The 17,180-nt window shown below is 41.5% G+C and overlaps 1 protein-coding gene across 1 annotated transcript in view; it reads right to left on the bottom strand.

Moving 5' to 3' along the window:
- The window catches only part of DAP (death associated protein), a 45,826-nt gene extending 29,377 nt beyond the window's left edge, over positions 1-16,449 (bottom strand). Inside the window, exons 1-2 of the mRNA XM_084283128.1 lie at positions 16,346-16,449; positions 10,159-10,255 (exon numbers count right to left, since the gene is read on the bottom strand). Coding sequence (XP_084139254.1) covers positions 10,159-10,255; positions 16,346-16,400 — 152 coding nt within the window. The 5' untranslated portion in view covers positions 16,401-16,449. The remainder of the gene's footprint in view (positions 1-10,158; positions 10,256-16,345) is intronic.
- Between the last annotated feature and the right edge of the window lie 731 nt (positions 16,450-17,180).

The raw sequence follows: 17,180 nt of genomic DNA, 5'->3' as shown, positions 1-17,180 counted from the left end.
ATCCTTGCCTCTCACTGTGGACTGCTGGGAAAAATCCACCCCCATCTTCTCTACAATCACTCATTAAGCTGTTTACTTAACAGATAATGCAGTGATCAGGCTCTCTAAAAAGGAGAGCCTTTGCCCATGAAGGCTGTTTCAAATGCACTTTGAAGATATTGGTACAAGATACCAATTTGTTTCAACCAACTTTTTTGTTTGTTTTGTTTTTACAACCTTTGTTAGTGAAATTTTTGAGTATAATCACAGAATATCCCAAGTTGGAAGGGACCTACAAGGATCATAGAGTCCAACTCCTGGCTCCACAGAGACCACCCAAAAATCAGACCATGTGTCTGAGAGCACTGTCCAAATGTTTCTTGAACTCCAGCAGGCTCAGTGCTGTGCCCACTGCCCTGGGCAGCCTGTTCTAGTTCCTGATCACCCTCTGGATGCAGACCCTTTCCCTAACCCCTAGCCTGACCCTCCCCTGCCCCAGCTCCATGCCGTTCCCTTGGGTCCTGTCGCTGTCCCCAGAGAGCAGAGCTCAGCACCTGCCCCTCCGCTCCCCTCGTGAGGGAGCTGCAGGCCGCCATGAGGCCCAGCTCGCTGACCTCTGCTCCCAGGCAGACCCCAGCCCTGACCCACCACCTCGCCTGGCTGCGATGGGAGCTGCCCCAGGACCCCCTGTCCCTGCTGTGGGACTGGGGGCACTGCTTTGCTGCACCGTGGCAGCTCCAGGCCAGGTATGCACTTTGAACTGGGAGGTTTTGGCTTGGTTCCCAGCACGCAGTACGAGCCACATAACAAGCAGGCTTCCAGCACTTGCTTGGCTAGCACTCCCAGAGGTAAGAGGCCAAACGTCTTCAGAATGCAATTCTTGCCTCCGGAAATGCTTCTCTTGCCCTAGCTTAAAAGGATTTACTTTCTAACGATGTTGGAGAACGATGTTGGAGAAGTGTCTCTGGTCTCAACTACTATGTGAGTAAGTGATGGACATCAGTTCTGAAAAGTTATAAGATTGTCTGTAATTACTAGTTCACGAGTGCTACCACAGAAGTCAGTATTTACTCTGCCAATCAAATAGGAACACTTTGAGGACACTGTCTCCAAAACATCATTTCCAAATTATTTCAAAATGCCTTGCAACAGATGCACCAGAGACTTGCACCCTAAATGAGAATTATCACACCAGGAGTGCAGTAAGGAGGACACGCAGAGAAGCTCATTACCGAGTAGCAAGTCATGAACATCAAGTACCAAACACTGAATTACAGCAACTGTATTCCACATGCATATTTTTAAGGTTTCTTCACATACACTGGCATTTCATCTATTCTAACAGTTTACTTTACGGAAATCAAAGTACACGAAGGAGTACAGAACCAAATTAAACTTCTAGATCAAAAACATCCATGCCTTGACATCTATCCAAAGACAGACTAGCTTCACTGCAGGATTTATTTGCAGAGACTATGCTAGTTAGACTAACGTGATACTTAAGTTTCTCATCTATATTTATCAGGTTTTCTCAGTCTTCAACTGAAAAAACAGACAAATCTGTACAAAACCTCTGCCAGATTTTTAATTTTTTTTTTCCAGCTACTCTAACATTTCCTTCCTTTTCCATATTTCGAAAGCTAAAACGTGATGTTAGGGGTTTTTTTGTTCTCTTTTTAATCAAGCTGTGTTTGGCAGATCATGAATCATCAACCAACACTGCAACTCATACCTCCCTTCATCTTAAAAAAGAAGAAATCAAACGAAATTGTATAAATTGAGGCTCCTATTCCCTTTGCTTTAATGATCATTTTCTTCTCTCTTTTCTGATACAAAAGCTCAATCTGTACTTATGCGTGTGACTGTAGTCTGAAAAAAGAAGGAAAGAATTAATATTAAATTTATGCTGCAGATTAAAGATAATGGAAACAAATCTAAATAAAGCCTAGATGAGTTAAGGTGCTGACCCATGTACTGATGTGCCAAAACTGAAGTCAAAGAAGCACTCACTGGCAATCAAACCTAAAATTTAAGAAGAAGAAAAAAAACTTGTATATTGTTTTGTATTAAAGAAAACTCACAGCATCTAAACCTGGAGACTATGTCTTGGAATTTGGTCATACACCACAGCAACGAAAGCATCTCCTCTTTCAATGCATTAGCAGTCCTAGGCTTACAGTACTGCATACATGCTAAGGAATGAGTCCCAAAGAAACTCGAACTCATTAGAATTAAGATTTATGTGAATCTTGCTTAAGTATTTTTTGCTAGTTGCAGTTTAACAGGATGCCTCTGACCAAACTGCAATCGTATAAATATTACAATAAAGTCAGAAGGCAGCAAGTCTACTGCAGCAAACGCCTTCCTGGCAAGTAATCTGCTGCAAGGGAACAGCTAGCTCTATCAACTGCAACAGCAGACTAAATAAAACTCTGATGATACAGCAAGTGTTTTCAATGTTTTCTTTAATTCTCTCATGCCTTTCTGGCTTCTGGTACCAGTGTCCTGGAAGCAGCTGAGTGAAATTCCTTTCTGTTTTGCCCAATGACAGTTTTTTTTTTCCGTTTTTTTTTAAAGATAAATCTTAAGTTTATTTTAATGCTCAACTGCTTCAGCATTCAGTGCCTGACACAGTTGAGGCAGAAGAAACTTAACAAGGGAGAGGAAGGTGCTACTTGAAAAACTAGAGCCCCCCTTGGCACACATAGTGTCAGTCACACCTCCTACTCATTTTTAGCTCATGGCAATTTCACTTCAAACATAGGTTTTTGATTCTAAATAAATGAATAGCATCTGGTCCTTTGGCAGCTTTTTCTTCATAGAAATTCATACCTTTAGCTTCAGAAAGGCCCCCAGAGTTGCCGAGTATTTAAATAACAACAATTTGGGCTTAGTTGGCATAATGAAAAACATTTGATTATACTGTTGGGTTTGGAGATTCCTGTGTGTTATAATGCCTATGTAATACCTCTTTCAACATTGTTTTCTGCCTTCAAATTAGCAGAGTGACCTTCATTCCATGTATTGCACTACTTTGGAAAGAAACCAAGAGAAAAGCACAATGCAAAATAACTGCTAAAGTTATTGGCTTAAGGTATTTTACTTTTTGTACAGACACAGTGTCGTGCTAAATAAGCTATGTCACTCAAGGCACTACTTCCCTTCAGATCATTCTACTCCCGCATATGACTAAGCTTTTCTCACTTTCTTCATCACACAGAATACAAATCACAGGCTTTCATTCTTCTAAAATCATTTTCTTATACCAGCTTGGCTGACAATTCAACTCAGCTTTCTAGCTAATTTCATAAGACAACATATGTTTCTTTGGGACTGAACCCTGCTCTCACTGAGATGGATGGTGTATCTTCTTATTCACTTTGAGGGGGGGAAACATCAGATCTTTTCTTAGTTCTTTTCACACATGCACACAGTACTTGGTGAATATGCAAAGAGCTATCCATATAATACCATAACTAGCACTTACATTGATGGATTTATCAACTTACTGCTTCAAGCATCAAGAAATACTGGAAGCACGCAACAGTGTTTCAGTAAACTCATATCTTTCTGTAAGAGAATGCTTCATTCACAATCTCGTTTAGCTTCTCTTCCATTCCCAACATGCACAGATGTTTTCACTGAATCAGAGATATTCACAAACTCTTTTCTTGCTTTACGAAAGTTCTGCATTTAAAAATCAGTATTATGTATGCTATTTTTGTATTTATAGTTGAATCTATAACCATACATGCACTTGATAAGGTTCAACACAGGTCATGGTAATTATTTTGCTACTTCTCCTAGTGACTTGTCATCTGGAGAAGGTATTGTCCTGAAACAATTGCATGAACATTGCTAATACTGTTTTTGTTTTCATAATTAAACAAATTATGCATGGATTAACAGATGCTCAAGCCTAATAAAGTTAATCATAAGCACTATGCAAAAGATTAAGACATGAAAATGAAGAAGGAGGTGGGAAAATATGTTGAGAGCAGTACCACTTATGGAGAGGAGAAGAATGTGATGTGTAAGAAGCTGTTCTCTTTACTGTGAAGCAAATTTAAGACTGAAGTAGAGATGAAGAGGATGGGGGGATCAAAACAAAACAACATAAAGTACCATCTTTTGTGAAAAGAAAGATGTCTTTGAGAAGTTGAAAGCTACTTTCCCTCACTGTGCTAAGATGTTCTATTCTCTGCTTAATAGTATCACAAAATTATAGTTGCAGATTTTTGCAGCCTTTTTGCAGCAGAACTTCCTTCTACTCTTTGGAATATTTAACCAAGTAAAGAAAAAGTTCAAGTCACAGCAAATTCTTTTATGAAAAGGAGATAATGCCCAACGTTTGCTGAAGCTTGCATCTTTTCCAGAAACTGCAAGCATGGCATTTGCAGCCAGGTTGTGTTTTCCATTGCATTATCCCCAGACATTTCATTCTCTAAGGCTAACTGCCTCCAAATTCCATACCTAAGTAATCAGAGCTAAAAGACCGAAGACATGAATAAAATCCTCAGGAGTCATACCAACTGTACCCATACAGTTAATTTAAATAGTTTTTTGGTTTTTTGCTTGACCATGTGAAAACTCACTCTTTGTACATAAACTTTGTATCAAGCCAACCTAGCTTGCAGAGCTAACAGAATGAGGCCCCCAAAAGATCAGGAAAAAGAGTGGTAAAATAAATGTGAATACTGTCAAAGAAAAGAAACTGCATGTAGATGACTAATGCTTGTACATACTATCAATTTACTCCTTCAGAGCTGCCTCCACTAGCACAGTAGCACAAGGGGCCTCTTAAGGCAACAAGGTGGCACTGTTGCCAGAAAAGGAGTCCCAGTCAATCCTCGACCTACCCAGAGATTTTCCTCTCAAAAAATTAAAGCAGATGATAGAGCCTGTCCTACTCCACCTCTTAAAAAAAAAAATTTGTTTTGAATATTCACTACACTAAATCAATGCCCATTTTTCCAGCGTTTTGTTTTTATAGATATAGGAACATAGAGTTTGTTCAAGTGTATGTTGGTGAACTAAATGAGACAAACACTAATGCGCTATTCATTCTGAGCATGTGCAGCAGTGCTACACGTTCACAGGGCTCTGGTTTCTGTGCTTAACAAGCTGTAAATTCTCTCTCTCTCTTTTGTTTTTAGTTAGAACTTTCAAGGTTTCCTTCTGTCAAGCATCTCTGTCTCTAACACAGACAATATTAGCACAAATTGGACTGAAACATCTTCACCCATGATGTTAATTACCTCCTACAAGCCAGTGCAAGTGAACTGAACACCAGATGTCATTTCCAGTTCCTGGCTACAGTGAATGGCAGCTGCTTCAAAACTGAAGGGTCAAGACTTAGACTCTACAGCTCCTGCCTCAGTTAAAATAACCAGAAAAGGGTGAAGTAACAAGGAACAGAAATAATTTCCAGCCTTCCCATATTTAGGGTGTAAAGAAGTATACACGTCTGCTCTAATGGCTTAGTTGTATCATATTTTTTTTTTCTGTCAGAAGTTTGCATAACAAGGGACACTACATGGCAAAAAAATAAATATTTCAGTGACAGCAGACTCTTCAGTGGCAAATGAAAAATGGAAATATTGCCTGCAGCTTACTTCTTGTCAGTTACAAGAAGGCTAAGCGAGGGAAAGGAAAAACAAATTGATTTCTGAATGAAAGTATAAAGCCACAGCCTAGACTTAAAAGATTTCCACTGCACTTCTGGAAGAAAAAAAAAGCATGTGTAGCTTAACTAGAATATTCAGGCTTAAATAACAGAGATACCTGAAGAATGACAGGGAGCTTCAACAATTCCTCTCTCACTGTGAAACTGAGTAAGAACAGAGACAGGCTCTCTGACATATGGTCACCCATATGCTTCATTAGCATGGTTTTGCTTTTGAGTCCCCACGTTCTAGATTATCCTCTTCAATTTTTCTTGTTCTATTGCACAATAAATACAGCCAAGGCCAATACCCAGATCCTAAACTGAATTAAAATCCAGGCTGCATAATTTATTCTTTCCATAGTTCAGGGGAAAGTCAGACGTTATGCTAGATTCACAATTTCCAGGTAAGCTGAAGATACAAACCACATACAATTTACGTATGTATACTGAAATACCACTACTGCATTTATATTCAGTAATTAGATCCCTGTAATTACCCCGGTTTGTATTAGAAATACAACAAAAGAAAATGAAACACTCTTTAGTCATGAACGGCTTTGCAGTTTATCCTGTTTGTTACAGAATAAAATGAGCCAGATTTGCTTTACTTTTTCTGAAACCATCCAGATACCAATATATGATTATAGTTTCTTCTTCCTGAGGTCCTGGAGTGACAGTTAAATGAAGTTGTTGTGCGAAAACTGAACGAGTAATTCTTACGTCAAGTTATCTGCTTTTCAGTATTTATTACGGCTACAGGCAGATTTTGGCACAGGAACTGAGCACGACGTTACAAATCTCAGTTAAACATGCATTCTAATAAAGTCCTGAATTACGAGCAGCCTATTTGTTCCAGATGACAAACAATCCTGAAAAATGACGGTTTCTACTCATAACCCTACTGCTAATTGTTTCACCTTCATCCAGTAGCACAAAACTTTCCAGCAGTATGTAATCAGTATGACTGTCAATCAAAACTGCAGCCATATCTGGTGCAGTTTTGTGTTTTTTTTTTTTGTGTGTGTGTTTTTTTTAAAAAAAAAAAAAAAAAAAAGGAGTCAATGCAAATCTTAAGCAATTACAGAAACACAAGAAAAACAATACACGATCACACCAAAGTTCATCCAGACAGTACACTATCTCCAACCAAGCTGATCAAAAATCACTGTTGTCCTAAAGAACATGTGGGCCACAGACCTCACTCATCCTCACATTCAAGTTCACTGCTGACATCCTGACCACAGTGGTGCCACTGGTTTTGGATGCCATGAACACATGATTTTTAGTTTACCTAAATCCAGCAATGCAACTCTTCCCTTCCTTCACTGTGCTCTTCTCCATATAATCAGATCCAGCGATTCCTCTAAGTAGAACTTTATTTATAGCAGACATATAAAGACATATAAAAATACTTCCATTACCATTCAAGGCTGAGAATTGTCTTGTAGGAAGAATTTAAAATTAGTATAAGATCGTCTTACCACATATTGTTTTAAGGAATCACAAACCGCCACGATGACAAGTCAACCTACCATAAAACGGCAGGTTGTCATAACATTTTTATTTTAGAAACCAAGACCGAATAGAATACTTTGCAAAGTAAATTACAGTAACTGGATTGCAAGGTGTTAAGTAACTAAGAAAGAATTATTTAAGATCTACATGGTGAATGTTATTTTAAAGGCATCTTTGTCACTGTGCTGTTAGTTACTTCAGCTACCTGTCTCAGCTTTGCTTATATCAATGCTAGGAACACGAACCCAATGCCTTATTCTGCAAAAACACTGCAAAAACAATGTTCTCTGTCTCAAAAGCAACAGGTACTTTTATGAGCTCTAGCTGAGAAAGCTTTCTTACTCAGCAACTATTTAGATTCCCATGCTGATGTGCAACCTCAGACAGGACACATTCTTAGAGTTCCCAGGGAATTTTGAAAGAATTTGAAATCTGCTGCTGCAATTTATTGCCATTTCCACTATTCTGTCCTTAACTAAGCCTACAGTGAGATTAAAATAATCACTAGGTCAATCTTAGCCTCCCTCTTAACATGCACAAATTGTTACTGTGTTTTATTATTTTTTGTTGTCAGCTGACAGTATCACCTAGTAAGAACTGCTTGAAGGTCTACTGTTTCTTTTGACTTTGAATGCAACAGGGAGCACAGATTGCATCATATCAAAAATACTACCTTAAAATTGTTGTCTTAAAATGGCAGACTGAAAATGTAACAGGAGAAAGTTAAACATCTGCTCTCCTCCCCTGCTTAGCAAGGAGACATAAAAGACCAGCTAGCAGTGACCAAAAGCTACACTGATGCCAGAGAAACCAGAACAGAAGGCTAGTGGCTTCTTCTACCCCTGCTGATAAACCTCTCTCCATTGGCATCAGAAATACAAATGTTTTAGAACATCACCATGGATCGCCATGAGCAGTCAGAGAAACTCTAAGGGACTGCACCTCCCAGAATGAAAGCAGAGGGCACACTGCAACCACGTAATTTAAAATTGGCCAACTGCTTTATGTACTATGGCCCATGGAATTTGCTTTTTCTGCCTATAGCTTTGATTTAAATCAAAGAAAGGAAATTCAGACCAAAGCTGTTAGTATTAAAACACATGCTCAAGAATAATTGTATGCATATGAGTGCCTAAGGGACAGATAAAGGATTATCTACAAGAAAACCAAAGTAAAAAGCAGAGTCTAAGCGTGTATTTTGACAATGAATCGATCGGATGGCTAAAGCAATGGATTTTGAGGTGCAACAGCTAACTATACCCTAGTTAATGAAGTAGCTCCAGAAATCATTCAACTTTCTACTCTCCTTTAGGCACAAAAATTGCTCCTGGACCAGCTTTATGGTATTAATAGGGGGCATGTATTTGCCAACCTTTTATTTAAGACCATGGGCTTCCCCTCCTAATCATTCTGTTGGCTGTGCTCTGTTTTGCATCGTGGATTGATCTCGGGGCACCTGACCTGGACTTGCTGCAGAGAAAGCTGAACTCCAAGGACACACCTCATACGTGCCAGCTATTATTGGGCATCTGGAGCAGAGAACCAGGCTAACTAATCTCCAGAACACATGTGCGTGAACATTAAGTTCCCAGCACTGTTTCTTTCTGTACATCTTTTCCCTCTGTAGATTTGCTTTTACTGTGCCACAGTACTTGCCCGACCAGGCACAGCCAAATATATCAAGGTAAAACTTTAACTTTTCCCTACACTGTTTGACTGAGAGACAAAAGTGATAAACTTGTTTGAAGAAATGAATAAAGCAGATAGCTATGCTGTACTACAGGTTTAGATCTGCGAGCAGCCACAAAAAGTCCTCTCATTTGGATCCTAATGAGATTGCCTCAACACAACACCGGCATGCCAAGAAAAAGGAAGAAATGGCAGGTATAAAACATACCGTAATTAAAAGCATGCATTCCCAAATTTAACTACAAAATACAATCTCTTCCTTTGGACAAAACTCAAGTGCAATACAAACTCTGTTGCAACTTAAGTTCCACTAAGCAGAATTACAAGATGACTAATTTGGTTAAAGTTTATTTTGCATTTAAATATATAAATTAAAATTACTTTCTCTTTCACATAAACATGTCACTTCTTTCCTATTCACATTCTGATGTAGTAAATAAATTAGTTTTATTCACAGACATTTTCACAACGCCTGTATTTTCTTACCATTGTTCTAGATGTTAAATAAGCATTATGTAAGTCTGCCTACTTACCAAAGTACAAGAATAGCTATGCTTTTTTTTTTTTTTTTTTTTTGCCTTGAGCAAATTGCAAGGACAAAGCAATGCTAGTACATAAGGATTTGGGGTAAATATATTATTGGCTACAAAGAAAAACAATAAGCCAAGGAAAACAGAAAAAAAAAAAAAAAGAAAGCTTTTGTATAAACACATAGCTTAGTTTGTCGAACCTTTCCTGCCTTCATTTCTACTTAGATTTGCCGTGTAGCAGCTGTCTGTCTTGGTATCCTCCAGCACCAAAAGTGAAATTACCATATAAATAAAAGTGGCTAATATTAATAACTTGATTTTTACTTGTCTTTGACTGCCATATTGTCAAATACCACTCAGAAAAGGGATTATGAACTGAACAGCAGAAGGAATCAACTAGCACATGGCAAGAAGACTTCACGTGTGGGATATGTAGGCTGACGGTCTAATGCTTGTGTCCAAATGAACCCAGACTGTTTCTGCACAGTCTGAAATGATGTTCAGAGATTTTTAGGAAAGTTGATGTCTTTCTTTAACTGCATTTTTTTCCCTCTATCCTTCTCTTACCTGACAGAATCATACAAAGGAGGCTTGACAAGGGAAAAATACCTAAATTCCCCAAATATCTCAAAAGAACATACAACTTGCTACTGCTTGAAATCGATTTTGATACCAGCCATCCGTACCATTTGTTTACTATCTGCAAGGAAAAACTGCTGATAACGTTCAAGGTGATGGAAATTAGCTGCAGCATATGCACGAAAACAAAATGCTCACCTGCTGGTTTCCCAGTCTTGGTCATCCTTATCTTTTTCTTCTTTGGCATCAGAATTGTGTGGGTGTTTCTGCACAATCCGCATCCCCCCTGCTTTCACTGGACAAAAAATAATGGAGAAAGACACAACAAGTCTCAGTCAAACCAGTGTATGCAAAGAAGAACACTTTTAAGGGTGACACATCCCCCTCATACACACTGTATTTTGCACAGTAATTTAATAATAATCACAGTTTGAGAAAGGGGCCCAAGCTGTTTAGAAGTGGCAAATCTAAGGAGCAGCTACTTCAGGCCTGTATCTGCCATCTCCACTCATCCTGAGAGGCAGCAGCTTGTTTTATCACCCACTTTCAACAGTTTTAGAAAACTCAACTCCGTTTTAACTCTTCCCCCCACCTCTGTTAACTTGTAGCCATCAGAAGAAACCAAGGTGATGGCTTGCATAACACTACACAAAAGTCCACAAACTCGAAAATTAAATACTCTCATAAAACAAGAAGGGCTGAGGAATCTCACTTGTCATTTCAAGTTAAAAACTACAGCTATTATATAGCCATATTTTGTAAATAGCACAGTAAAAAGCAAAGTTTAGGAGGCCTGCTAACTTGCATTTAGAACAGAGCTTTTGATTTTGCAGAACAATTACCACATTTCAGATCCTTGTCATGATTTAGTTTTAGAAATGATGCAAACACAAAAGAATCTCTCTGACACACAAAATAAGAAGTGAAAGCAAATCCACTGATGTTCATCATCTATCCATGGTAATGCTTACATTTGAAATAGGAGCTAAACCCAGACTTTAACACTGCAGCTACTAAGTGGAGCAACAGGCAGGATGGTTTTGACCTGCTTTCTGTTTTAGTACTGCAGGGCTTTGTGTGCTTCAGCTATTGCTATAGGTGCTTACAGTGAAACACGGGATGTATGAGGCATCTTGGTAGCTAACTGGATGAGTTACAACACTGCAACCAGTAACCAGCCAGAAAACCCCTCGGGCAGCCAAAAGTCAATGAGAACACCTACAGATGTGCTGGTCTGTGCTGGAAAGGCCACGGGCATCACACACTGCCACAGCACAGAAGTGGGTGACTGAAAAGGAGCTGAAGCAGCTTGCCTGTGTGGTTAGGGGAGGCTGGGACCTCTGACAGCCCTTTTGTACCCAGCCACAGAGAGATTAAGGCACCTCACAACCACTCAATACCAATCCCTGAAGCCTAGGAGCAGGTGAAGTTCTTAGTTTTTAACTTAGTTTTTCAGAGCTGGGACGAGCAGACACTCCTGGGCACAGGTTTCGCAGCCTGCTTCAGGGAAGGAAACAAAGGGAAAGTGACCTGCCCCAAGAAGAACCGCACGTTTGGTCCCTGGATTTGTTAAAGATATTTTTAAGCTTTGTGATATGTGAAAGACAGAATTCTGATTTGATAAAGGACCTTAAAGACAAGCAATTAACAGAGGGGAAAAAAACACAACTTCTATAGACCATAAAAATTATGGCATTGTCATGCATTGAAAAAAAAAAAAAAAAAAAAAAAACAAACACAAAACAAAACAAACACACAACGTATTAACCGCTTTTGTATTCTCTCCACCATAAAACCTACAATACTTAAATTTGTGAAATGGTTGACATGGCACAGGGAAAGGCAGAAAGATGAGGTATCAAATAAACATAACTTCAGAGATGGCACAAAAATAAAAATCCCTATTATTTTTTCCTGATGCAAAGTCCTTATGCATTCAAGTTGGCTCATAAAAGCAAACACTGAATTCTGTCAAGTGCTGTCCTGTTCTAACGCCTCCATTTAACTTAATCAAAGTGCTTGATACATCCACAAGCTAGAATAAGAGCAAGACTGATCAGCTAAATAGCTGACACTGTATGCCACATCTGAGACAGAAATAAACTACATCTAAACACTTATGCTTTTACAAATCCAAGTATTCATCTGCAGTCTGTAGAAAACCTATCAATTGAACTAAAAAGAGTACAAGGCTATAGAAATGATTTATTTTTAATCTACAATCTGATGGGACAGCATCAATCTGCAAAAAAAATCCTAAAATCCTTACTTGCAGCACTTGTTTTACTTTACCTTCAATATTTTTTTATTAGCAGTAGTTTATAGACTCAAAGCATTGCACAATCACTTCCTCTTAGCTCAATTTAAAATCACTTTTTTTGTGGAAGATGCTATTGCCCATCTGCCAGGTCACAAAACAGCATTTCCAGACAACACCTGCACGCTCCCACTCTGCAGCTTTTCACCATCTAACAGAGAACTAAGGGAAACAACACCCAAGGACTTAGCACTAACTTAGCTGGCCAAAATCCCTCCCTGCCTACATAATCTATCATCAGGCCACCAACCCCTTGTTTTTGCTATTTGTCACTCGCAAGGACATCCAGCTAACACCATCAGATTTTTCTGCAGATAGAGTTACGAAGGATTAAAAAACAAATAAGCAGACGATTAAAGGGCATGATAGCAAGTGACCAGTGCAACAGGTTTGGGTCTTTTTCCCCCTCACTAATATCTACTGACATAGTCATCTAGAAGCACATTGGTGCATAACTGAATGATCTTCAGTAACCCAGGGTTACTGTGCAAATCTGGAAACTAAAAGAAGAATCCAGCTAACAAGTACAGTAATAATCTGAATGTCTGAGAACAAAAGTGAAATATTTATATAAACATCCTGTATGTGGAGCTGAGGTGCATCTATGCCACCCAAGATACAATACAGCCATACCCAATCTGGTTTCAAAAGACTCCGCCTTGGAAGAGAAAGCATCTCTTTGCCACATAAAGCACTTCTGTTTTCAACAGATTTCAACCCAGCTACGTGCCAGTGTTGGGCAGAGAAGAAATGATTATATGCACCAACCTAAAGTAAAAAATGCTCCATTTGTGAGATTTTCTTGGATTAAGAGGATTCGTCTATTTCTTATTTGCCTGGTTTTTACCTTATAGCTTCGCAGATGCTTACTACAGTCATTTTGTTGCTTAAACGTTATTCTTAAGAGAACATGAGCTCAGATTTTCCTACAGCAAATCCTTCACGGAGCGGAAAAAGGATTTAAATAACTGAGAAATCACCTTCCAAAACACTGCCAAAAATAAATGCCCAAAACAGGAACGTGTCAACAATTGGACTGGGGGTGGGAAGACGCCAGTTCCCGCACTGAAGATGGGAACTGACGGGCCTCAGGCTGCAGTTACTGAGGGGGATCCCGGCAAGGGCAGGAGCCCAGGGAGCAGCTGCAGGTGGTGTGGGGAGCTGACGAGAAGCCACGAGCTCCTAAGGTGAGAAATAAAGAGGGGATCAGCTACCGGCAACAGCAGAAGTCTGTTTGCCTAGTTGCTGGATGACAGCTTAGCTTTGGTTATCAGCTATCGCTTGCCTTGTTTGCTTTGAGGGGCAGACAGGAGCATCTTGTTTATTCTGTGACTGGCAGCCTGTGTTCCTCTAAAGGGTACACCTCTGCCAGACACCCTATTGGAAATGCATTAAGCAACCACGTCAATCGATTAATATTTAAGACGCTCTGGAATCAGTAATCATTCTCATTTTACTTACCCCTTCCTGACTCCTAGTTTCCAAGACTTACTCCTGAAATAAGTCAGAGACAGCACCAGGTACATGCAGAACCACTGCTGCCTGGCCGCTGCTCATTTAGGTAGGTGATGTTCAGTGTCATGGCCTGAGGCAGTCCCTTCTGGGCAAACCTCCTGGTGCAAGAGAAGTCACCCACTGTACTAAAAATCAACAGTACAACCAAGACCTTTAGCACCTCCCTGTTTTCCTTCAGCGTAGTATTAAATATTAATACAGAATTTATTTCTCATGAACCATATCAATATAATGGAATCTGTTATTATAAGATGCATGAAAAGCTAATATTGAGGGAAACTTTAAACAAGCCCTTCCACATGCTTAAGGGAACATACATTAGTGTCTGACAAAACAAGAATAGAAGTAAGAGTTATTATATGCCACTATTTCATAGAAATCCTGGCTTAGAGCTATTTTTTTAAATGTAGAACAAAAGCACATAACCATTTCCATGAATCTATTGTAAAGCTTCATAAATAAACTATTAATACAATCACCTTGCTTTATTCATCCACAGTAGCTATTAGAAGAAATGAACAGCTGAAAGCGTAATTACACAGCCCTTTGCAGAGTGACTGCAAGCCATACAAACCTAGTCAGCATGGTATTATGGACGCATTGATCTTACTGACAGATGGAAATATATATATATGGGTCCCAACTTAAGCTTTATTAAGTTTCAGAACGGAGTTCAAAGTCGCTTCATGTACCCTGTTGCCAACCTGGGGTCTTAAGGTTTCCTTCCATTTCATTATCCTTTCTATTTTCAAGTGTTTTTCTTGTCTTTCCCCCTCACCCCCCATGGGAAAGATCAATGTGGAGAGGAAGCTAACAGACTGCATGCAGTCAGTAAGCGAAGGCTAACAGCACATGTGAAATACTATGAGTTTGTCAATTCAGCTTCAATTTCACGATCCAAATCTTTCCTAACTTTTATGCACGCGATTCATACTCAGTGGGGTAATACATCCCTAATTACAAAAACAACCATATGCAGCAAAAACAGAGCTGTCGAGCCATTAGTCAAGAGTTCCCCCATTTGCATCTTCGCCTTGCTAGGAATTAGCCTTTTTATTTATGAGTGCTATTCCAGCTGTATACAAGCAGTCATTTTTTGTTGTTGTTCTCAAGAATTCCTTACTTCTGTTTTATTAAAACTTCTGTGCAAACTGCCATATGGCTTTACGTTATCATTCGAGGATGTAAAACGGCTTGGGATAGAGGATTAAAACCCAGCTTCAGCCTGTGCAGTAAGTATAAACTGCCATTAGTCAGCACGTTTATTGTGGATTCTCAAAGTGTTAACAGGACAACGCGTCAGAGGGACTTTCTTCTGCCAACCAGTTCAAAACCACCCTCCTGCAGGAATGCCTTGAGGATACTGCAAAACATGGGTTGTCTCTGGCCTCAAAGACAGGGCTGGCGATCCCCTTCCAAAGCGGAATTGGTGCATACGCACAGAATACCCTCAGGGTTGCTACAGACCTTAAGAGGTACAAAGGTCTTCAGCTCGTATGTGGATGCAAGTCTTAATAGGGAAAAGAAAATACTAAAATGCTCTGACAGCAATGAAAACCTGTATTGTACTGCAATTACAGTTGAGCACTGTGCATTGCTTGTTTCTAAAGGTGGCCTGCGAAGGCTGAACTAGGCCTTTAAAAAAAGAAATTCCCTCTGTTTAAAAAACACAGGTTTTGAAACAAAACTTGAAAACATACAACAAAATAAATAACATGGTCCCAAAGCAACTAACTAGATATAGATGCCATTCATCCTTCCTCCCTGTCAGCCGATGGTTTAGCTGTGTCCTCTGGCTGCACCACTCTAACATCTCAATAATTTCTTCACACCGAAACTGACCTGAAAGTGAGTGAAATTGAGGAGCTACAGCAGCAAAAACCATCGACATCTGGCAAATTAATTTGCCTTAATTACCTGAACCAGCTCACCAGCAGGGCAGGCACGGGCTAAGGCTGGGACAGGGCGGGCTGCAGAAGGGGGGACAACTCCGCTTTTGCCAGGGGATCAGTTTAACTCGGCTGCTGAATTGTGTTTGCCAAGCACAGGAAAGCGATTACCTCTCGCTTTTTTTTTTTTTTTAAGCTATTTAAAGGAATTTCAGGTCGCTATAGGAAGGAAGCAGAATTCAGTTCGGGTACGAGGACTGCTGTGTAACAGGCAACGTTGCAAGCTAGGAAAAAGCTGCCGGTGCAGGGGACTGAGGTTCCCCTTTTCATAAAGCAGGGATGAAGAGGAAGAAAACCACACAGCAGCAAGACACAGCCCGGCCACACCGTGCTGCGGAGCTGCGGCTGGCCGCCCCCCCAGAGGCAGGCCCGGCTGCTCCCCATGCCCGAGCACTGCCCAGCACGGCCGGGCTGGGCAGGGGCAGAGGCAGGGGCAGGGGCAGGGTCTGGCAGCTCGCCTCCCCCCTGCCCACCTCGGGCTTTGCCGGAGCAGCCCCTGCCCGCCCAGCCCCGCTGCGTCCCCCCCCTCCCAGCCCCGTCCCCGTCCCCGTCCCCGGAGGCGAGCAGCGCAGCGCAGCAAGGAGCGGGGCGGCGGCGGCAGTACCGGCAGGAGGGTGTCCGGCCCGCGTCTCGGCTTTCTCCTTGGGGGGCGAAGACATGGTGGTGGCGGTGCTGGTGCTGCTGGTGGCGGTGCTGGCAGCGCCCCGACCCCGCTCCCCGCCCCCTGTCAACGTGGCCGCCCCGGGGCTCCGCCAGGCCGCGCCCAGGCACCGTGGGGGCGGCACCGGGCCCGGCCCGGCCCTGCGAGGCCTCCCCGGGCACGGAGCGGGGCGAGCCCGGACCCAGCCCCCAGCCCGCAGCCCCCAGACCCCCCGCCCGGGGCTGGAGGCTCTCGGTGTTGGCAGGGCCCGGGGCTCAGCGCTTCCTCTGCGCCGTGAAGTGAGCGCTGTGAAGCCGCCGCCTTGCTGGTTTCATTTTATTTTTTTTATTATTTTTTATTTTTTTTTTGCGCGCGCGGTTTGTGCAGCCGGTTCCTGCCTCTGAAAACCGCGTTTGGGTAGCGCCTGCTGCTTTAGAGGGCAGTACGCCTTTATATTTCATCATTAAGTTTGGAAGAGAACTCCAAGATCACCTGGTCCAACCACCCCCCTACCACCAATGTCACCCACTGAACCGTGTCCCCAAGCACCACGTCCAACCTTGCCTTGAACACCCCCAGGGACGGTGACCCCACCGCCTCCCTGGGCAACCCGTTCAATGCCCGACCACCCTTTCTGAAAAGAAATGTCTCCTCAGCGACTCATCGGCAGCTCAGGCCTTCACCTTCACCTTCTTCTGCCAACCACACACGCATGTTAAGTGGCGTGTACAACGCTCATCTTGCTTGCACCTCGGATCTCCGTACCTTTTCCTTTGAAATCACCCCGCTGATTCACACC

Source organism: Netta rufina (assembly GCF_964035555.1).
Source record: "Netta rufina genome assembly, chromosome: 2".
NCBI classification, from domain to species: domain Eukaryota; kingdom Metazoa; phylum Chordata; class Aves; order Anseriformes; family Anatidae; genus Netta; species Netta rufina.
The sequence above is the reverse complement of the archived record's forward strand: the minus strand, read 5'-3'. Positions and strand labels throughout refer to the sequence as shown.